The sequence below is a fragment of the Lagenorhynchus albirostris genome, chromosome 18, assembly GCF_949774975.1.
Source record: "Lagenorhynchus albirostris chromosome 18, mLagAlb1.1, whole genome shotgun sequence".
NCBI classification, from domain to species: domain Eukaryota; kingdom Metazoa; phylum Chordata; class Mammalia; order Artiodactyla; family Delphinidae; genus Lagenorhynchus; species Lagenorhynchus albirostris.
Window position 1 is genome coordinate 64,933,678 of NC_083112.1, and position 24,192 is coordinate 64,957,869.

Here is a 24,192-nt window from a genome sequence, read left to right on the forward strand (position 1 = left end):
CAAGTGACCTTATACCACTAAGCACATTGATTCTTGATTCATAGGTTGAACCATTGACATCTGATTCCTTATTTTTATAGGTTCAGTGTTATAAATTGGGGTTCCAATCCCATTTCCTATCTTAAAAATACCTAAAAACTGAATAGCAAAATAAGTGAAAGTGAGTGCCCCAGAAATACTTTATATAGACATTTGTTATGTATGTATAATCAAATACTTAATAAAAAGCTTTGTCATACTTAATCTTTGGGGGTTTTCTACATAGACTGAAATGGTCAGGTTTTTTCCAAATAGAAGTCCATTGCAGTTTTTGCTGAAGATGCCTTCTTGATAAAATGCCCGAAGCCAGCAATAAACGTTCTTCTTTTCTTGAAAGAGGGTCATACTGTATTCAAAATTAGCAACACCTGTTTTTGAAAATGCCATTGCTCATTTCGTGGGGGAGATGATCTGAGTGTCCTGGTGAGGCATGTCTCTTTGAGAGCCATGTCTGTGCTGACTTCTCTGGGTCCCTGGCTTATTCCTGGCACGTCTCAGTGTTGAGTGGATGTGGGACTGTCCCTTGTTGGAGTTATCAGGAATTTGTTTCCATTTCCTTTCATTTGATTACAAGGTGCTATAGAGACACGAAAAATGAATTCACTCAAGGAATGTATTTTTTTCTAGAGTGAGGTAAGCATATAAATAATTGATATCAGGAGGTAGTGATAAGTGTTAGGTGCTGTGGGAGATATATATTATAGAGTGTTATGGAAACCGAAGGTTTATTTTCACATGTGTAATCAAAAAAGTCATTTGAGCTGTGCCTCAGAGATGGAGTAGGTTTTGGACATATGAAGATGTGTGGTGTAAACTCTAGGCCTTAAATCATGTCATTTCTAGTATTTCTTATTCTTCGATTAGTGTAAATAAGTCATGGAGAACTTAACTTTTTTTTTTCTTTTTAAAAATTTTTATTTTATATTGGAGTGTAATTGATTAACAATGTGTTAGTTTAAGGTGTATAGCATGGTGATTCAGTTATAAATATACATGTATCTATTCGTTTTCAAATTCTTTTCCCGTTTAGGTTATTACAGAATATTGACTAGAATTCCCTGTGCTATACAGTAGGTCCTTGTTGGTTGTCTGCTTTAAATATAGCAGTGTGTACATGTCAATCCCAATCTGTCCCTCCCCCTCCTCCCCCCTGGTAACCATAAGTTTGTTCTCTAAGACTGTGAGTCTCTTTCTGTGTCATAAATAAGTTCATTTGTATTCTTTTTTTTTTTTTTTAGATTCTTCGTATAAGCAATATCATGTATTTGTCTTTCTCTCTCTGACTTAACTCCACTTAGTATGATAATCTCTAGGTCCATCCATCTTGCTGCAAATGGCATTATTTCATCCTTTTTAATGGCTGAGAAATATACCATTGTATATATGTACCACATCTTCTTTATCCGTTCATCTGTCGATGGACATTTAGGTTGCTTCCACGTCTTGGCTATTGTAAACAGCACTGCAGTGAACATTGGGGTGCATGTATCCTTTTGAACCATGTTTTTCTCCGGATACATGCCTAGGAGTGGGTAACTTTTTTAAAATTAATGAATATAAAAGTAATCCATGTTCATTGTGAAACATTTTGGAATATGTATATGAACTATATAAAGAAGAAAATCCAGTCTCTGCCCACGTAACTACTGTTGACCTGAAGTGAATTTCCTTCTGCTTTCAGACACAGTCACTGTAAGTTTCACTAATTCTTAGATGTCAGATCATTCTTATGGCCAGTTGTGCTGACCAAGTGCCATATATTTTACATTTATTGCACATTCTAAATCAAATATGAACTGAACCAGAAATATTATATATCTGGCTAGTATGCTCTAAATATAGTTCCTCTGTTTCTTACTCATTCTTCAAGCTAATTACAATTTTTGTGGGAAATAACCTGTATTTCCCACAAAGTCATTAGCAAAGGCTACTGACTTTGCTCTTTTTTCCTTACCTTCCAAGGGAAATTGATCAGGGAAGAAAGTTCAGTGATGCTTAGCTGGGAACATATATGGATTTTTTGTTTTTTATTTTAGATTTAAGGAAAAGAAGTCTTATATTGTTAAAATGCCCAATTCTCTTATTTTTTCAAAAACAGTCCTGTTTTTCCCCTGACTGCCTCATTCTTTTGCTTTTTTTATTGTAGTAAAATATACATAACAAAATTTACCATTTTAACCATTTTTAAGCATGTAGTTCAGTGGCATTAAGTGCATTCACATCGTTGTGCAACTATTACCACCATCCATCTCCAGAACTTTTTCATCATCCCAGACTGAAGCTCTATACCCATCAAACAATTGTTCCCCATTTCTGATCCCCGTCTCTTCTCGGTCCTTCCTTGGCAACCACCATTCTAATTTCTGTCTCTATAAATTTGACTACTCTAGGAACCTCATAGAAGTAGAATTGTACAATATTTGTCTTTTTGTGTCTGGCTTCTTTCACTTAGGATGATGTCTTCAGGGTTCATCTGTAATGTAGCATTTATCAGAATTCCATCCCTTTTTTAAGGCTGAATATATTCCATTGTATGTATATACCACATTTTATTTATCTACTCATCCACCGGTGGACATTTAGGTTTCCACCTTTGGGCTATTGTGAATAATGTCACTGTGAATATGGGTGTACAAATATCAGCTTTCAGTTCTTTTTTTTTTAAGGTTATACTTCATTTATAGTTATAAAATATTGGCTATATTCCTCATATTGTACAATATATCCTTGTAACTTGTACCTAATATTTTGTGCCTCTTAATCCCCTACCCCTATATTGCCCCTCCCCTTTTCCCTCCCCCCCACTGGTAACCACTAGCTTGTTCTCTATATCTGTGCGTCTGCTTCTTTTTTTGTTATATTCACTAGTTTGTTGCATTTTTTTAGATCCCACATATAAGTGATATCATACAGTATTTGTCGTTTTCCGTCTGACTTATTTCACTTAGCGTAATGCCCTCCAAGTCCATCTATGTTGCTATAAATGCAAAATTTCCTTCATTTTTATGGCTAATATCCCATTGTATATATATACACGACATCTTCTTTATCCATTAATCTGCTGATGGACACTTAGGTTGCTTCCATGTCTTGGCAGTCAGCTTTCATTTCTTTTGGGTATGTGTACTCAGAAGTAGAATTGGTGGTTCATAGGGTGATTCTGTGTTCAGTGTGTAAGGAGCCTCCGTATTGTGTTTCACAGCAGCCACACCAGTGCACATTCCCTCCAGCCGTGCACACGGGCTCCAAGTTCTCCACACTCTTACTAATCCTCCCTCCCTCCCTCCCTCCCTCCCTCGCTTCCTTCCTTCCTTCCTTCCTTCCTTTCTCCCATTCTCCCTTTATCCTTCTTCTTTCCCTTTCTTTTCCTTTTCTTTTTCTCTTTCTTTCCTTTCCTTCTCCCTTTCTGTCTTCTTTTTCTCCCCTTTCTTATCCTAATGGGTGTGAAGTGGTATCTCAGTGTGGTTTTGATTTGCATTTTCCTAATGATTAGTGATGTTGAGCATCTTTTCATGTGCTTACTGGCCATTTGTGTATCTTCTTTCATATATGGTTTTATAGCCTGTTTTCTCTTCCTGCCTTATCTCCACCCAGCAGTACTTCAGGTAGTTTTCAATGCCGTTAACAACTCCTTAAAATCATAATTTTGAGTGATTATATACTATCCTGCCATATAGGTTCCCATACTATAATGTTTTACAAATGATAAGACCTTCAGGGATAGAACTTTTAGGGAATTTTAGTTGTAAATCTTATGGTAATGAATATCTGTGTGCATAAATATTTATTTTTTTAAGGTACATGACTGGATTTGGTCAAGATAATTTTTAAGAAAACAAAATGTATATATATATATATTGCTTTTTAGAAGGATTGTTTGGCAGCATGAGGTTTACTTCTCATTGAATTTACTCCTTCCCCCCTTTTGTAGGTGCTGAGCAGAGTTAGTTCAAGCACCTAACTCATCTGTCTGCTTTCCTTCCTTCAGATATTGTTAACGACTCTAGCCTTACTCTCTGGTCTTACTCTCTTTCATTCTCCTTTGTCCCATGGTCTGTACCTTTATTTCTTCACTGCCATTTTAGTTGGAGTTTGGGAGAGAGCAGTTGCACATTCAGTATACCAGTTTAAATGGAAGTCTGTAATTTTCTAAAATCCTGTGAGTAAGTGCAAAGTCCATATTCTCAATCAGAATTTCACTTAAGAAAATTTCAACAAAGACAAACAGAATTGCAAACAGAATTGGATACTTATAAAAGCTAAGAGTTGAATATAGTTAATATTCTAGACCAAAGGTAGGCAAACTTTTTCCCTAAGGGACCAGATAATAAATGTTTTAGGCTTTGCAGCCACGTAGTATCTTGCATATTTTTCTATTTTTTTGACAACTCTTTAAAAATGTAAAAAATATTAACTTGAAGTCTGTGAGTTGTTTTGGGCTCAGAGGCTACCAGTTTGCTGAGCCCCTGTTCTGGATTTATTTGCAGTGATCTTGCTAGGCAAAATGACCCAGTATTGATGAAGAAATTCTTTTCTTAATGCCTTTGCTAGTAGAATTGCAAACTCTAATACTGTTCAGATGACTTGGTTTTTTGAATAAAGTACTGAGAGTTAATATTTGTTATTTTAATTTTCAGATGGTGACCCTGATAACTATATTGCTTATTATCGGAGAGCTACTGTCTTCTTAGCTATGGGCAAATCAAAAGCAGCACTTCCTGATTTAACTAAAGTGATTGAATTGAAGATGGATTTCACTGCAGTAAGTTCATCTAAATTTTCTTTAAAGGAAAATTTAAGGAAACTCGGAAGAAGTGATTTGTTTCTTAAGGTGAAGACTGGCATGCTAGGCATAGCTGGAGGATGTAGAAAGCCACTCTGATGTAGTGGACCGGGCAACAAGAGAAACTCAGTCCCTGGAATCAAAGGCCTGTGTGAAGGAGGCACAGTGGAGTGGGTACATTAGGTGATTTTTAGAAGGTTGGTAGTGATGTTAGCCTTGTGGTTTAGAAGGATATCTGTGTGGAGGATGGAGTGTAGGGCAAGATGTGAGGCTGAGAAATGAGCTGATTAAGAGACTCTTGAACTAAGAGGCTGTCAGGTGGCTGATGACAGTTTCAATTAAGGGTGTAGTGGGAAGAATAAAGAAGAGGGTGTAGCTTAATTAAGCAGTGGTTTGTGATGAGAGTACAGTGCTGAATGACACAAGAGTCCTGCCCTGAACCAACACTCAAACTTCAGAAGTGGAGGAATTTACGGTCTAACAGGATATCTTGACAATTGGCAGGTCACTGTAATAGCTTAAAATAATAGGACCCAATTATATTGTTTCAAAATTAATTTGGTAATTCACTTATCGTTTATGTCCTGCCATAATCCAGAAAGTATTCGAGATGATTGATTAGATATGGGTGAACATTTGGTTTGAAATATTACTATTATTTTAAGATGGAATTCACAAGTGTCATATTTTTCTTTATTACTTTACCCAGCTAAGCATAACCTTCCACAGAGGTTAAGTACCTCATTTTCCTAGTATTATAGTACTTACTAGCTAGTTGAAGTGGCTTTAATCTTGCTTTTTATGTGTGTTGATGCATTTTACAGAGGATTAGGGAAATTTTTAAGTACTGTAAAAGTAATATATAAGTTTTAGTAGAATATTGGTGTGGTTTCTGTCTTACGGTAGACATTGATCATCAGAGAGTTGGTATTCTTGGAAGAGATGGGATTATGCGCATTAGAAGAGGAATATCAGAGATGATTGATGGATGTTAAAAGGAAGAGGCATTGTTGTTCTGGTTATAGTGGAATAAATATGTGCATTAAGAGTTAATAAAAAAAAAACTATTTCCAGTGCTTTGATTGGTAAAGTCCCAAATTATAACAACTTTTATTATAGTGGTAAAAAGTTATCATGCTGGCTTAAAGTACTTTTTAAGTGAGATATAACTCACATATCATCAAATTCACCCTTTTTTTAAAAAAGAATGTGACCATTTTTTAATATTTATTTATTTGGTTGCATCAGGTCTTAGTTGCGGCTCACCAGCTCCTTAGTTGGGGCATGTGGGCTCCTTAGTTGGGGCATGTGGGTTCCTTAGTTGCGGCAGGTGGGCTCCTTGGTTGCGGCAGGCATGCTCTTTAGTTGCGGCATGTTAACTCTTAGTTGCAGCATGCATATGGGATCTAGTTCCCCGACCAGGGTTCGAACCTGGGCCCCCTGCATTGGGAGCGCGGAGTCTTGTCCACTGCGCCACCGGGGAAGTCCCCTCACCCTTTTTTAAAGTGTGCAATTCAGCAGTTTTTATTATATTCACAAGGTTCTGCAAACATCGTCATTATCTAGTTCCAGAGCGTTTTTATCACCCCCCACTCAAAGAAACCCTGTACCCATTAGAAGTCACCTCCCATTTCTGTCCTAGCCCCTGGCACCTTCTGTCTCTATGGATTTGTCTGACTTGGATATTTCATATAAACGAAACCATACAATATGTCGCCTTTTGTGTCTGACTTCTTTCACTTAGCATAATGTTTTCAAGTTTCATCCATATTGTAGTATGTGTCAGTAGTTCATTCCTTTTTATGGCTGAATGATATTCCATTGTATGGACATATCACATTTGCTTATTGATTTATTAGTTGATGGGAATTTGGTTTGTTTCTACTTTTTGGCTATTGCTATGAACATTTATGTCCAAGATTTTGTGAGGGCACATGTTTTCTTTTTTTTTTTTTGATATAGTAAAATGTATATTTAAAGGAAGCATACTTTAACAAAATTTATACACATTCATTGGTTCCAGGAATTATTCTCAGAGTGTGAAGTCAAATGGGCATAGGAAAATTTAATATTTCATTAATATTTCATTAGCTTATTTAGTTTTATTCTTTGTGTTTAAAGAAAATTTAGAAATTCATAGTACTCAGTATACTTTTTTTTGTTTTTCTAGGCAAGATTACAGAGAGGTCACTTGTTACTCAAACAAGGAAAACTTGATGAAGCAGAAGATGATTTTAAAAAAGTGGTAAGTTAAGTTCAATTTGTTTATGGCTCTGTGAAGATATTTTGAGTGAACATACTGAACTTATTTTTTTATATTAAGACATTTAATAATCATTTTATACCTGAAAGGGAAAATCATTTGATTTATGTGTGTAAGATCCATAGTTCCTGAATTAATATTTAGTGACTGGCATCAAAGAATCATTTTAACAGATGGAAGGTAAAGTGTATGGAATAGATAAGTAATCCTAACTCAGTTTATAGCTCATGTTCTGCCTTGTCCTCCATGAGAATCTAAAGATGTCAGCTGAGCTATCCTAAAAGTTGCCTGAGTGACTTGGGAAACCCTTTATTTGATTTGAAAGGAATAATGAAACAGATCTTAAAAGGAAATTTTGCAATCACCCACATGACTACTTTAAAAAGTATAGTGTTTTGGGTTTGTTGGGGGAAGTGTTACAGATTACATGTAATTGAAGGGGTTATATCCTGAAAAAGGATTTGAAGAGAGACAGCTAGCTAATGTCTTTATGCCCTCATGGGACTTGTTTTAAGACCTGCTTTTTTGTTCCACATGGATTTGATTCTGGAGTGGTCTAGAAAGGGTATATCTATATATATATATATATATGTATCTCCCATTGTTCATTATTTGCATTTTTGTAGTTTATCAAAATGCTTAGTTACCGTGATGATAACCACTATGAAAATAAAACTAAAATTTTTAATGTTTTCATAACCTTTGTCATAATATTCAGACAGGTGCAGACAAATCCAGAATACATTAGAAGTTAACTGTATTGAATCAGAAACTATCTCATGGTCTTAATAAAGTTCGATGTCATTTTCTGTTTATCTAATCTACCTTGCTACGTGGGAACGTGTTAGAGAGGAGGCTGAAGGACAGGTGATGGGGAGGTAAAGTGCTGGAGTGACCTTTCCCTAGCCCCGGTCCTTTGTACCCAGCAAGTGTTGTGTAAAAATTTGTTAAATGGATGAGTGATAAAACATAAGAATGTATTTCCTTCTTTTAAACAAATACTTAAATCTATTACTTAGAATTCTTTTCCAGTTACAAAGGCTAGAGTAGCCTTTTAGAAATACCACAATTTAGAATAAAGCTTTATCACAAATTAGTCCTTACTGGGTATTGAATATATCCTTTTGGAAAAGTGTGGATATGTCTTGAGTTAATGTCTTTTCTGTCATCAATATTAAAACCTCTCGGAAATAAGAAGGGGACTTTCATGAAACTTTACACTTTTGATTGTCCTCTGAGAGTCGTGCTTCTGCTAGTGTGTTCTTAAAACCACCCTTGCTATTATTGTTATAGGATTCTTCCATGAGAATGTGCATCTGTATTGAATGATATTTTCCTTTTAATTGAAATCTTTATTGAGATAATTGTAGATGCCCATGTAATTGTGATTAATAATACATAGAGGTCCTGTGTACCCTTTACTCACTACCCAGTTTCTCCCAATGATAACATCTTTTAAAACTATATTATGGCATTACAGCCAGGATATTGACATTGATATAATCTACCAGTCTATTCAGATTCCTCAGTCTTACTAATATTCATTTCTCTATATGTATTTAATTCTATACACTTTTTCCTGTATCCATCACCACAGTCAAGATACTGAACAGTCCTCTTGCCACAAGGATCCCTTCTGTTGCCCTTTTATAACCACACCCACTCCCCTCCCATACTGCTTCAGCCCCTCATTCATAACTCCTGGCAACCACTAATTTGTTACTTGTTTCTTAAATTTTGATGTTTGAAAAATGTTACATATGTGGTCTCAAATGTTATGTAACCTTTTGGAATTTTCTTATTCAGCATAATTCCCTGGAGATTCACGCAGACTGTTGCATTATATATCACTTAGCTACTTCTTTTAATTGCTGAGTATTGCATGGTATGTGTGTGATGCATTTTATTCATCTGTTCATCAGTTGATAGACATTTGGGTTATTTCCTCTCCTTTCCTGGCAAGGACTCAGTGAATGAAAAGCCACGGACTCTGTTTACTACAGCCCTCCCAACTTTCTTTTCCCCTCTATAAAAGTGCTCTCCTTCCCTTGCTGTCTGGGGAGTTGCACATAGCTTGCCATGGTCGCAGACCCCAAACTGCAGTTCTTTGCTGATCCCGAATAAATACAACTTTGCTGGAGAAATATTTGGCAATCTATTTGTTTTAGGTCAACATTTTGGGATCAGAGAAGACTCGCAGTGGCTCCAGAGCTGGCAAGCAAACAGGGGCATTATCCATAAATGAGCTCATTGCTGCTCACTGCTTTTCTCACTGACCCTGGAATTTGAAGGTACATCTTTCTCATTGATCCCAGCTCATGCCCTCTTTGCATTTGAAGCTCTCCAGGCTTTATTTGGGATCTATTTTAAGGTTTCGTCTTACCGGTTAAGGCCTTGCTCTGTATGAGAGTACTCATTTGGCATTTTGGTCTGATTTTCAGATCAGACTGTTTTATTGAAGCTGGCTAGCCTTCCGCGCATTCCTTCGGAGACAGGGGCTGTTTCTCCTGAACCAGTTTAGCGATCGGCCCATTGCTTTGGAATAGGGGCTGTTCTCTGGAAACTGGATGGAAAAAGCCTTTGGTCTGGCTCTTCCAACACCAAGCTACACCAGGCTATCTCCTTAGAATTGGCTGGTATTAGCTTGCAAGCTGTCTGAATTGAGCTGTTTGAGCTGTAAACTGTTTAAGCTGTTTGAAAATTGTTCCTTTACTCTAGGAAAAAAATCTCTGAGAAATGGGATCCCAATACACAAATATTTTGAGGGCCCCCCCCATGTTTAAAAACTATGGTCCTTCCTCATGTGCATTTCTAACAAAATGGACCAACCTGACCAAAGACTGTTTAGAATACCAGTGGCCATTATGGAGAACTTTTGAAATCCAGAAATGAAAGGAATGCCTATTTCAGTTGGTATTTTGAGGCTTCCTAATGTTATCAGATGCCTAAAATTGTTTCTCTGCAAAATAAGATTTTAAGATTAACTGAGGCACACAAATGATTAAAGAAAAGTAAACTGGCTCCTGAAGCCTTAGGCTCTTCTTCCTTGGCTTTGAGGATCTGTTTATTAATTTTTCACAGTATGCATCGTTTGCAGGCTATTCCTGTGGAATGTAGGCACAGGTCTGAAATGTGTGTATATGTTCTGCATGGTGTAGAACATTTGTTGATATTTGCATTAGAAAGAGTGAGAAAACATGTGTATTTGCTTGTATATTGATAAAAGTCTTTGGAAAGATATGCAAGAAACTGATAATATCCATTACCTCTTGGAGGAGAACTGTAAAGTGACCTTGGAAGTTCTTACCTTCTAAGGACCTCATTTTCCTCATTGTGAAGCATAGAAATTGAAGAGATGACATGGTCCAATCTTTATTGTTTGGTACCATAAAATGGTTTGAAAAGATAAATTTTACAATATGACTATATTTTATCTTTGCCAATTAAAGAATTCTTACATTTTATTTTTTGATGATCTGTGAATATAGATGATATATAATTTATTTTCTTTCTATGTTCTTAAGTGAGCTTTTTGTGGTATTTAAGAGAGTTTACCAGTCTATAAAGTCCATAAAGATTTCATCTTACTAATTACAATATACAGTCAGGTAGCTACATTCAGTTACAGATTTTACACCTTGGAATAGAAGTTTGAATATGCTTAATCTCTTTCTGGGCTACAATGAGAATTTCATATTTGTTAAGTGTACAGGTTACTCTGCTGCCAGAGGGTCTCCTGTAAACAGGGTTGCCTCAGGTCCATACTGGTTGTCGTAGTCCTGAAAAGGATCTTAGGTGGTTTAGTTTGTCTTCAAGCTATCAGTGACTCCTGTAACCAGTGCCTACGGTCATTTCTTAGTTCAGTGAGTGTTTTAGTGCATATTTGCAAGTCAGAGCGGTAGGGTTAGAGGGTTGCTGACAAAGAAAACTAGTCTCTTAGGATAGTGTATGATAAGTACTGTGATTGAGCCTGTGGGAACATACCAGTAGAGTTACCTAGCTGAGCTGGGAGTTGGGGGTCTGGGGTCAAAAAGGGCTTTCCTAAAGGAGGAAGAGCATGCATTTATGATCTCACAGTTCATGGGGTCAGGAATTTGGACAGGGTTAGTTGGGTCCTCTGCTCTAGCATCTCTCACAGGCTACAAAGTGCCAGATAGGGCTGTAGTGTTATCTGAAGGCTTAGTTGGTGAAAGAATTGCTACCAAACTCACTTGGTTGTTGGCAGGATGAGTTTGTTTTTTTTTTTTAAGAGTATCAGCTTTATTGGTCATTTGTGCTTTGGAAATGTGTGTGAGTGAGAGTCCCCTGAGGAGGGGGCTGGGTCTCTGCCTGGTCACTGCTGGTTCCTCTTGAGCTGTTAGACTGACTTTGGTTTCTTCCAAGCTATTGACCAGAGGCTTCCCTCGATTCTTTCTTACCTGGGCCTCTCCATAAAGCATCTCACTACCTGGCAGGCTTGCATCATCAAAGTGAGCAAGTGAGAAGGCAAGAGATTACCAGCAAGAGACAGAATGCCAGCAAGATGGAAGTCACAGTGTTTTGTACATAATCAGGGAAGTGACATCCTGTCACCTTTGTCATGTTCTGTTTGTTAAAAGGAGTTACCAGCTCTATCCCATACTCTAGGGGAGGGGATGACACAAAGGAATAAATTCCAGGGGGGTGCATCTCAGAAGTCAAACAACCTGCTGTTTTCACTTGAGGTACCAAATTAGGAGTGTATTTAGATTAGAGTAGAGTAGATTAGAGGGCAACTTACCTCTTTCAAGTCCCCATCCCATAGTTATTACAGGGTTTTTGTTTTTTTATAACCATCTTTATAATTGAAGTACAGTTAATTTACAAAATTATGTTAGTTTCAGTTGTACAGCAAAGTGATTAAGTTATACATGTGTAAAATCTATTCTTTTTCAGATTCTTTTCCATTATAAATTATTACAAGATATTGAATATAGTTCCCTGTGCTATACAGTAGGTCCTTGTTGTCTATCTGTTTTATGTATAGTAGTGTGTATATGTGAATACCAAACTCCTAATTTATACCGCCCTCCCACCGCTATCCCCTTTGATAGCCATAAGTTTGTTTTCTATGTCTGTGAGTCTATTTCTGTCTTCTAAATAAGTTCATTTGTATCATTTTTTTAGATTCCACATGTAAGTGGTATCATATGATATTTGTCTTTCTCTCTCTGACTTCACTTGGTATGATAACCTAGGTCCATCCATGTGGCTGCTGATGGCATTATTTCATTCTTTTTATGGCTGAGTAATATTCCATTGTGTGTGTGTGTGTGTATATCTGCGCACCACATTTTGTTTTTTTGTTTTATTTTACATTTTTATTGCAGTATAGTTGCTTTACAGTGTTGTGTTTTTTTTTTGTTTGTTTGTTTGTTTTTTTTTTTTTTGCTGTATGCGGGCCTCTCACTGTTGTGGCCTCTCCCGTTGCGGAGCACAGGCTCCAGACGCGCAGGCCCAGTGGCCATGGCTCACGGGCCCAGCCGCTCCGCGGCATGTGGGATCTTCCCGGACCGGGGCATGAACCCGCGTCCCCTGCATCGGCAGGTGGACTCTCAACCACTGCGCCACCAGGGAAGCCCCCAGTGTTGTGTTTATACTGTACAGCAAAGTGAATCAGCTATACATATATCCCCTCTTTTTTGGATTTCCATCCTATTTAGGTCACCACAGAGCACTTAGTACAGTTCCCTGTGCTATACAGTAGGTTCTCATTAGTTATCTATTTTATTTTATTTATTTATTTTTAATATCTTTATTGAAGTATAATTGCTTTACAATGGTTTGTTAGTTTCTGCTGGATAACAAAGTGAATCAGCTATACATATACATATATCCCCATATCTCTTCGCTCTTGCGTCTCCCTCCCTCCCACCCTCCCTATCCCACCCCTCTAGGTGGTCACAAAGCACCGAGCTGATCTCCCTGTGCTATGCGGCTGCTTTCCACTAGCTATCTATTTTACATATGGTAGTGTATATATGTTCATGCCACTCTCTCACTTCGTCCCAGCTTACCCTTTCCCCCCGCATATCCTGAAGTCCATTCTGTAGTAGGTCTGCGTCTTTATTCCCGTCTTGCCCCTAGGTTCTTCATGACCTTTTTTTTTTTTCCCTTAGATTCCGTATATATGTGTTAGCATACGGTATTTGTTTTTCTCTTTCTGACTTACTTCACTCTCTATGACAGACACTAGGTCCATCCACCTCACTACAAATAACTCAATTTCCTTTCTTTTTATGGCTCAGTAATATTCCGTTGTGTATATGTGCCACATCTTCTTTATCCATTCATCTGTTGATGGACACTTACGTTGCTTCCATGACCTGGCTGTTGTAAATAGTGCTGCAATGAACATTGTGGTACATGACTCTTTTTGAATAATGGTTTACTCAGGGTATATGCCCAGTGGTGGGATTGCTGGGTCGTATGGTGGTTCTATTTTTAGTCTTTTAAGGAACCTCCATACTGTTCTCCATAGTGGCTGTATCAATTTACATTCCCACCAACAGTGCAAGCAGGTTCCCTTTTCTCCACACCCTCTCCAGCATTTATTGTTTGTAGATTTTTTGATGATGGCCATTCTGACCAGTGTGAGATGATATCTCGTTGTAGTTTTGATTTGCATTTCTCTAATGATTAATGATGCTGAGCATCCTTTCATGTGTTTGTTGGCAGTCTGTGTATCTTCTTTGGAGAAATGTCTATTTAGGTCTTCTGCCCATTTTTGGATTGGGTTGTTTGTTTTTTTGATATTGAGCTGCATGTGCTGCTTGTAAATTTTGGAAATTAATCCTTTGTCAGTTGCCTCATTTGGAAATATTTTCTCCCATTCTGAGGGTTGTCTTCTCATCTTGTTTATTGTTTACTTTGCTGTGCAAAAGCTTTTAAGTTTCATTAGGTCCCATTTGTTTATTTTTGTTTTTATTTCCATTTCTCTAGGTGGTGGGTCAAAAAGGGTCTTGCTGTGATTTATGTCATAGAGTGTTCTGCCTATGTTTTCCTCTAAGAGTTTTATAGTGTCTGGCCTTACATTTAGGTCTTTAATCCATTTTGAGTTTATTTTTGTGTTTGGTGTTAGGGAGTGTTCTAATTTCATTGTTTTACGTGTAGCTGTCTAGTTTTCCCAGCACCACTTATTGAAGAGGCTGTCTTTTCTCCACTGTATATTCTTGCCTCCTTTATCAAAGATAAGGTGACCATAGGTGCATGGGTTTATCTCTGGACTTTCTATCCTGTTCCATTGATTTCTATTTCTGTTTTTGTGCCAGTACCATACTGTCTAGATTACTGTAGCTTTGTAGTATAGTCTGCAGTCTGGGAGCGTGATTCCTCCAGCTCCATATTTCTTTCTCAAGATTGCTTTCGCTATTTGTGGTCTTTTGTGTTTACATACAGATTGTGAGATTTTCTGTTCTAGTTCTGTGAAAAATGCCATTGGTAGTTTGATAGGGATTGCATTGAGTCTGTAGATTGCTTTGGGTAGTTTAGTCATTTTCAGAATGTTGATTCTTCCAATCCAAGGACATGGTATATCTCTCCATCTATTTGTATCATCTTTAATTTACTTTATCAGTGTCTTATAATTTTCTGCATACAGGTCTTTTGTCTCCTTTTGTAACTTTATTCCTAGATATTTTATTTTTTTTGTTGCAGTGGTCAGTGGGAGTGTTTTCTTAATTTCACTTTCAGAGTTTTCATCATTAGTGTATAGGAATGCCAGAGATTTCTGAGCATTAATTTTGTATCCTGCTACTTTTACCAAATTCATTGATTAGCTCCAGTAGTTTTCTGGTAGCATCTTTAGGATTCTCTATGTATAGTATTGTGTCATCTGCAAACAGTGACAGCTTTACATCTTCTTTTCCTTGGATTCCTTTTATTTCTTTTTCTTCTCTGATTGCTGTGGCTAAAACTTCCAAAACTATGTTGAATAATAGTAGTGAGAGTGGGAAACCTTGTCTTGTTCCTGATCTTAGTGGAAATGGTTTCAGTTTTTCACCATTGAGGACGATGTTGGCTGTGTGTTTATCATATATGGCCTTTATTATGTTGAGGTAAGTTCCCTCTATGCCTACTTTCTGGAAGGTTTTTATCATAAATGGGTGTTGAATTTTGTTGATAGCTTTCTCTGCATCTATTGAGATGATCATATGGTTTTTCTCCTTCAGTTTGTTAATATGGTGTATCACATTGCTTGATTTGCATATATTGAAGAATCCTTGCATTACTGGGATAAACGCCACTTGATCATGGTGTATGATGCTCTTAATGTGCTGTTGGATTCTGCTTGCCTGTAGTTTGTTGAGGATTTTTGCATCTATGTTCATCAGTGATATTGGCCTGTAGTTTTCTTTCTTTGTGACATCTTTGTCTGGTTTTGGTATCAGGGTGATGATGGCCTCATAGAATGAGTTTGGCCCCGTAGAATGAGTTTCTTGCCTATATTTGGAAGAGTTTGAGAAGGATAGGTGTTATCTCTTCTCTAAATGTTTGATAGAATTCGCCTGTGAAGCCATCTGGTCCTGGGCTTTTGCTTGTTTGAAGATTTTTAATCACAGTTTCAATTTCAGTGCTTGTGATTGGTCTGTTCATATTTTCTATTTTTTCCTGGTTCAGTCTCATAAGGTTGTGCATTTCTAAGAATTTGTCCATTCCTTCCATGTTGTTCATTTTATTGGCACATGGTTGCTTGTAGTAATCTCTCATGATACTTTGTATTTCTGCAGTGTAGTTGTTACTTCTCCTTTTTCATTTCTAATTCTATTGATTTAAGTCTTTTCCCTTTTTTTTCTTGATGAGTCTGGCTAATGGTTTACCAATTTTGTTTATCTTATCAGAACCAGCTTTTAGTAGTATTGATCTTTGCTATCGTTTCCTTCATTTCTTTTTCACTTAATTCTGACCTGATGTTTATGATTTCTTTCCTTCTGTTAACTTGGGGGGCTTTTTGTTCTTCTTTCTCTAACTGCTTTAGATGTAAGGTTAGGCTTTTTTATTTCAGATGTTTCTTGTTTTTTGAGACAGGGTTGTATTGCTATAAACTTCCCTCTTAGAAGTGCTTTTGCTGCATCCCATAGGTTTTGGGTCATCATGTTTTCATTGTCATTTGTTTCTAGGTATTTTTTGATTTCCTCTTTGATTTCTTCATTGATCTGTTGGTTATTTAGTAGTGTATTGTTTAGCCTCCATGTGTTTGTATTTTTTACAGATTTTTTCCTGTAATTGATACCTAGTCTCATAGCGTTGTAGTCAGATAAGATACTTGATACGATTCAATTTTCTTAAATTTACCAAGGCTTGATTTGTGACCCAAGATATGATCTATCCTGGAGAATATTCCATGAGCACTTGAGAAGAAAGTATAATCTGCAGTTTTTGGATGGAATGTCCTATAAATATCAATTAAGTCCATCTTGTTTAATTTATCATTTAAGCTTGTGTGTCCTTATATATTTTCATTTTGGATGATCTGTCCACTGATGAAAGTGGGGTGTTAGAAAGTTCCCTACTATGATTGTGTTATTGTTGATTTCCTCTTTTATGGCTGTTAGCATGTGCTTTAATGTATTGAGGTGCTCCTATGTTGGGCGCATAAATATTTACAGTTGTTATATCTTCTTCTTGGATTGACCCCTTGGTCATTATGTAGTGTCCTTTTTTGTCTCTTGTAATAGTCTTTATTTTAAAGTCTATTTTGTCTGATATGAGAATTGCTACTCCAGCTTTCTTTTGATTTCCATGGAGTATCATTTTCCGTCCCCTCACTTTCAGTCTGTACGTGTCCCTAGGTCTGAAGCGGGTCTCTTGTAGACAGCGTATGTATGGGTCTTATTTTTGTGTCCATTCAGCCAGTCTGTGTCTTTTGGTTTGAGGATTTAATCCATTTACGTTTAAGGTGCTTATCGATATGTATGTTCCTTGTACCATTTTCTTAATTGTTTTGGGTTTGTTATTGTAAGTCTTTTCCTTTTCTTGTGTTTCCTGCCTAGAGAAGTTCCTTTAGCATTTACTGTAGAGCTGGTTTGGTGGTGCTGAATTCTCTTAGCTTTTGCTTGTCTGTAAAGGTTTTAATTTCTCTGTCGAATCTGAATGAGATCCTTGCTGGGTAGAGTAATCTTGGTTGTAGGTTTTCCCCTTTCATCAGTTTAAATATGTCCTGCCAATCCCTTCTGGCTTCCAGAGTTTCTGCTGAAAGATCACCTGTTAACCTTACGGGGATTCCCGTGTATGATAATTGTTGCTTTTCCGTTGCTGCTTTTAATATTTTTTTTTGTGTTTAATTTTTGATAGTTTGATTAATATGTGTCTTGGCATGTTTCTCCTTTGATTTATCCTGTATGGGACTCTCTGCACTTCCTGGACTTGATTGACTATTTCCTTACCCATATTACGGAAGTTTTCAACTATAACCTCTTCACATATTTTCTGAGTCCCTTTTTTTTCCCCTTCTTCTTCTGGGACCCCTATAATTGGAATGTTGGTGTGTTTCTATTGTCCCAGAGGTCTCTGAGTCTGTCCTCAATTCTTTTCATTCTTTTTTCTTTATTCTGCTCTGTGGTAGTTATTTCCACTATTTTATCTTCCAGGTCACTCATCCATTCTTCAGCCTCAGTTATTCTGTTGATTCCTTCTAGAGAATTTTTAGTTTCATTTATTGTGTTGTTCTTCATTGTTTGTTTGATCTTTAGTTCTTCTAGGTCCTTGTTAAACATTTCTTGTATTTTCTCCTTTCTATTTCCAAGATTTTGAGTTATCTTTACTGTCATTACTCTGAATTCTTTTTCAGGTAGACTGCCTATTTCCTCTTCATTTGTTTGGTCTGGTGGGTTTTTACCGTGTTCCTTCATCTGCTGTGTATGTCTCTGTCTGCTCATTTTGTTTAACAATGTGTTTGGGGTTTCCTTTTTGCAGGCTGCAGGTTTGTAGTTCCTGTTGTATTTGGTTTTTGCTCCCAGTGGGTAAGGTTGGTTCAGTGGGTTGTGTAGGCTTTCTGGTGGAAGAGAGTGGTCCCTGTGTTCTGGTGGATGAGGCTGGATCTTGTCTTTCTGGTGAGCCAGGACCATGTCCAGTGGTGTGTTTTGGGGTGTCTGTGAACTTATGATTTTAGGCAGCCTCTCTGTTAATGGTTGGCTTGTGTTCCTGTCTTGCTAGTTGTTCGGCATAGGGTGTCCAGCACTGGAGCTTGCTGGTCGTTGAGTGGAGCTGGGTTATAGCGTTGAGACGGAGATCTCTGGTAGAGCTTTCGCTGTTTGGTGTTACGTGGGGTTGGGACGTCTCTTGGGGACCAATGTCTTGAACTCAGCTCTCCCATCTCAGAGGCTCACGCCTGACACCTGGCCAGAGCACCAAGACCCTGTCAGCCACACGGCTCAGAAGAAAAGGGAGAAAAAAGAAGAAAGGAAGAAAGAAAAAATAAATAAAATAAAGGTATTAAAATAGAAAAAAATTAATAAAAATGAAAACATAAAATGTAATAAAAAAAATAAAGAGAAAAGTGACCAACGAAACCAACAAACAAATCTACCAAAGATAACAAGTGCTAAAAACTATACTAAAAAAACCCCAAACAACAACTAAAAACGGACAGTCAGAACCCTATGACAAATGGCAAAAGCAAAGCTATACAGAGAAAATCACGCAAAGAAGCATACCCATACACACTCACAAAAAGAGAAAAAGGGGAAAAAAATGTATATTAAAAAAAAGGAAGAGAGCAACCAAATCGATAAACATATCTACCAATGATAATAAGCTCTAAATACTAAATAAGATAAACATAAAACCAGAAACCAAATAGATGCAGAAAGCAAACCCCTAGTCTAAAGTTGCTCCCAAAGTCCACCGCCTCAATTTTGGGATGATTTGTTGTTCATTCAGGTATTCCACAGATACAGGGTACGTCAAGTTGATTGTGGAGATTTAATCCACTGCTCCTGAGGCTCCATGGAGAAATTTCCCTTTCACTTCTTTGTTGACACAGCTCCTAGGGTTCAGCTCTCTATTTGGCCCTGCCTCTGCGTGTAGGTCGCCTGAGGGTGTTTGTTCCCCACCCAGACAGGATGGGGTTAAAATAGTGGTTGATTAGGGGGCTCTGGCTCACTCAGGCCAAGGGGGGCAGGGAGGGATATGGAATGCGGGGCAAGCCTGCAACAACAGAGGCCAGAGTGACGTTGCACCAGCCTGAGGCGCACCATGTGTTCTCCCGGGGAGGTTGTCCCTGGATCACGGGACCCTGGCAGTGGCGGGCCGCACAGGCTACCGAGACGGGAGGTGTGGATAGTGACCTGTGCTTCACACAGGCTTCTTGGTGGCGGCAGTAGCAGCCTTAGCATTTCATGCCTGTCTCTGGGGTCCGTGCTGGTAGCTGCAGCTCATGCCCGTCTCTGGAGCTCGTTTAGGTGGTGCTCTGAATCCACTCACCTTGTGCACCCTGAAACAGTGGTCTCTTGCCTGTTAGGCAGGTCCAGACTTTTTCCTGGACTCCCTCCCTGCTAGCTGTGGCACACTAGCCCCCTTCAGGCTGTGTTCACGCAGCCACCCCCAGTCCTCTCTCTGGGATCTGACCTCTGAAGCCCGAGCCTCAGCTCCCAGCCCCCGCCCGCCCCAGCAGGTGAGCAGACAAGCCTCTCAGGCTGGTGAGTGCTGGTTGGCACCAATCCTCTGTGCGGGAATCTCTCCGCTTTGCCCTCTGCACCCCTGTTGCTGTGCTCTCCTCCGTAGCTCCGAAGCTTCCCCCCGCCCTCCTCCCGTCTCCGCCACTGAAGGGTCTTCCTAGTGTGTGGAAACTTTTCCTCCACAGCTCCCTCCCAGAGGTGCAGGTCTCGTTCCTATTCTTCTGTCTCTGTTTTTTCTTTTTTCTTTTGCCCTACCCAGGTATGTGGGGAGTTTCTTGCCTTTTGGGAAGTCTGAGGTCTTCTGCCAGTGTTCCGTAGGTGTTCTGTAGGAGTTGTTCCACATGTAGGTATAGTTTTGATGTATTTGTGGGGAAGAAGGTGATTTCTACGTCTTACTCCTCCGCCATATTGAAGTTGTCCCCTAGTTACCTATTTTATACACATTATCAATAGTGTATATATGTCAATCCCAATTTGCCAATTCACCCCCCCTTCCCCCTTGGTATCCATACATTTGTTCTCTGTATCTTTGTCTCTATTTCTGCTTTGTAAATAAGATCGTCTATACCAATTATTTCAGATTCCACATATATGCATTAATATATGATATTCATTTTTCTCTTTCTGACTTCCTTCACTCTGTAAGACAGTCTCTAGGTCCTTCCACGTCTCTACAAATGACCTGATTTCAGTCCTTTTAATGGCTGAGTAATATTCTTTGTGTGTGTGTGTGTGTGTGTGTGTGTGTATATCTCCACACCACATCTGTTTTATCCATTCATCTGCTGAGGGACATTTAGGTTGCTTCCATTTCTTGGCTATTATAAATAGTGCTGCTGTGGATATTTGGATGCATCTTTTCGAGTAGAGTTTTCTCTGGGTATATGCCCAGGAGTGGGATTGCAGGATCATGTGATAACTCTTTTTAGTTTTTTAAGGAACCTTCATACTGTTCTTCATAGTGGGCTGCGCCAATTTGCATCCCCACCAACTTTGTAGGAGGATTCCTTTTTCTCCACACCCTCTCCAGCATTTATTGTTTGTAGGCTTCTTAATGTTGACCATTCTGACTGGTGTGAAGTGATACCTTATGGTAGTTTTGGTTTGCATTTCTTTAATAATTAGTGATGTTGAGCACCCTTTCATGTGCCTGTTGAGCATCTGTATGTCTTCTTTGGAGAAATGTCTGTTTAGGTCTTCTGCCCATTTTTCATTGGGGTGTTTGGTTTTTTTCATATTAAGCTGTATGAACTGTTTGTATATTTTAGAAATTAATACCCTGTCTGTAGCATCATTTGCAAATATTTTCCTCCAATCTGCTGGTTGTCTTTTCATTTTGTTTGTGGTTTCCTTTGCTGTGCAAAAGCTTTTAAGTTTAATTGAGTTCCTTTTGTTTATTTTTGTTTTTATTACCATTACTCTGGGAGATGGATCCAAGAAGTATTGCTGGAATTTATGTCAAGGAGTGTTTTGCCTCCATTTTCCTCCAGGAGTTTTATAGTGTCTGGTCTCACATTTAGGTCTTTAATCCATTTTGAGTTTATTTTTGTATTTAGTGTTAGGGAATGTTCTAATTTCAGTCTTTTACATGTAGCTGTCCAGTTTTCCCAGCACCACTTATTGAAGAGGCTGTCTTTTCTCCATTGTATATTCTTGCCTCCTTTGTTGTAGATTAATTGACCATAAGTGCATGGGTTTATTTCTGGGCTTTCTATCTTGTTCCATTGATCTCTATTTCTGTTTTTTGTGCCAGTACCACACTGTTTTAATTACTGTAGTTTTTTAATATAGTCTGAAGGTAGGGAGTGTGATTCCTCCAGCTCCGTTCTTTCTCAAGATTGTTTTGGTTATTTGAGGTTTTTTGTGTTTCTATACAAATTTAAAAAATTTTTGTTCTAGTTCTGTGAAAAATACCATTGGTAATTTGATAGGGGTTGCATTGAATCTGTAGATTGCCTTGGGTTCTATGGTTGTTTTAACCATGTTAATTCTTCCAGTCCAAGAACATGGTGTATATTTCCATCTATGTCGTCTTCAGTTTCTTTCATTAACATCTTAGAGTTCTCAGAGTACAGGTCTGTTGCCTCTTTAGGTAGGGTTATTCCTAGATATTTTATTCTTTTTGATGTGATAGTTAATGGGATTGTTTCCTTAATTTCTGTTTCTGATATTTCATTGCTAGTATATAGAAATTCAACAGATTTATTTATATTAATCTTGTATCCAGTAACTTTGCCAAATTCATTGATGAGCTCTAGTAGTTTTCTTGTAGCATCTGTAGGATTTTCTATGTATAGCCTCAAGTTGTCTGCAACAGTTTTACTTCTTCTTTTCCATTTTGGATTCCTTCTATTTGTTTTTTTTCTCTGATTGCTGTGGTTAGGACTTGAATAAAAGTGGTGAGAGTGGACATCCTTGTCTTGTTCCCAATCTGAGAGGAAACACTTTCAGCTTTTCACCATTGCATGTGATGTTGGCTGTGGGTTTGTCATGTGTGACCTTTATTATGTTGAGGTATGTTCCCTCTATGCCCACTTTCTGAAGAGTTTTTTTAATCACAAGTGGATGTTGAATTTTATCAAGTCTTTTCTGTATCTATTGAGATGATCATATAGTTTTTATTCTTTAACTTGTCAATGTGGTATATTGTGTTGATTTGCAGATGTTGAAAACTCCTTGCATCCCTGGAATAAACCCCACTTGATCATGGTGTATGAGCCTTTCAATGTGTGGAATCAGTTTGCTAGCATTTTGTGGACGATTTTTGCATCTATGTTCATTATTACGATTTTTTCTCCAAAAGATAGTGACTGTGGTTAATAAGAAATAAAGTACTGTTACAGATAGAGGTTTGGCTGAAAGAGTCAGAAATGTAAAGCACCAAAGAAAAGAAGGGATATCAAGAAACATGACAAAAGGAGGGAGGGAAATATCAGTAGGGTTCACTCTCCACGGGTAAGTATCGCAGAACATGAGAGGGCAGTTGGGAGGAGTCAGCAACCTTGGGATAAGAGTGAAAAGCTTCATCTCACTTAACCCTCTTTGAAACTCTCCTGAGTTATATGCCCTTAGTTTGTTCCTCAGACTCCTTTCTTACCTCCCTGGAAGAATCTCCCCCTCTTCTCCTTTTCCCTCCCAACCCCAAAGAAGCCCAGATGACCAGAGCTCACTCCTTCTTTCCCATTCCCATTATTTGACCATGGAGTGAGGCTGAGCCCTCCATTCTCACCCTCGAGGTTTAGGGCCTTCCCCTCCCTCACCTTCCTACAAGAAAGATTGTGTTGAAGAGAATAGACTGTAAAAATTTGGGAGAGAAAAGATGCAAATTCCATCCAGAAGAGGCAGTCTCTAATACATTCTGTCCAAAAGGGGGCAGTAGTGTACATATAGGAAACAACTTACCAATATATATGCCCCCCTCTATGTCCACTGCAGCATTATTTACAATAGCCAAGATATGGAAACAACCTAAGTGTCCATTGATGGATGAACAAATAAGATGTAGGGGCTTCCCTGGTGGCGCAGTGGTTGAGAGTTCGCCTGCCGATGCAGGGGACACGGGTTTGTGCCCTGGTCTGGGAAGATCCCACATGCCACGGAGCGGCTAGGCCCATGAGCCATGGCCACTGAGCCTGTGCGTCTGGAGCCTGTGCTCCACAACGGGAGGGGCCACAACAGTGAGAGGCCTGTGTACTGCAAAAAAAAAATAATAAAAAAATAAAATGTAGTATGTATATGCAGTGGAATACTATTCAGCTATAAAAAAGAAATCCTTCCATTTGTGACAATATGGATGGATCTTGAGTGTATTAGGCTAAGTAAAATAACTCAGATGGAGAAAGACAAATACTGTATGATTTCACTCATGTGGAATCTAAAAAGACAAATGAACAAACAAAATGAAATTTATTCATAGTTGCAGAGAATAGATTAGTGGTTACTGGAGGGGACGGGGGTTGGGAGTTGGGTATAATGGGTGAAGGGGGTCAGCTGTATAATGATGAATGGTAACTAGACTTGTGGGAGTAATCACTTGGTAGTGTATACACATGTTGAATTATAATGCTGGATACCTGACACATCATCATCATCATCATCATCATCATCATCATCATTATCATCATCATGGAAACAAGTTATCACTAAACATCTACTTTTACCCAGAGCAAAGTGACAGCACATATACACTTATACTCCTTCCAGCGTGGTTTATTAAAAATATTCAAGACTACCCGGAGGATGCTAAAACAAAGACAGGTATTCCATAGCCCGAAGTAGCTTCCTTCAACTTGTAAATTCAGTCATGCACGGAAAATCCTCCTCCATAGTGAGCTATGGTTGCCATTTCCCAGTTACCTATGAATGCTTGGAGTCCTAGCCATTCCTTCAAAAGCCAAAGATTAAACAGACAGAAAAGAATACCTAAAATATCCAAAAAACAAATGGAGAAATACAGTCCCTTCACCAAGAAC

At 38.3% G+C, this 24,192-nt stretch overlaps 1 protein-coding gene across 1 annotated transcript in view; it reads left to right on the forward strand.

Moving 5' to 3' along the window:
* DNAJC3 (DnaJ heat shock protein family (Hsp40) member C3) overlaps positions 1-24,192 on the forward strand; it is an 82,381-nt gene that overhangs the window by 23,788 nt on the left and 34,401 nt on the right. Inside the window, exons 3-4 of the mRNA XM_060128835.1 lie at positions 4,677-4,801; positions 6,993-7,067. Of these exons, the coding sequence (XP_059984818.1) occupies positions 4,677-4,801; positions 6,993-7,067 (200 nt within the window). The remainder of the gene's footprint in view (positions 1-4,676; positions 4,802-6,992; positions 7,068-24,192) is intronic.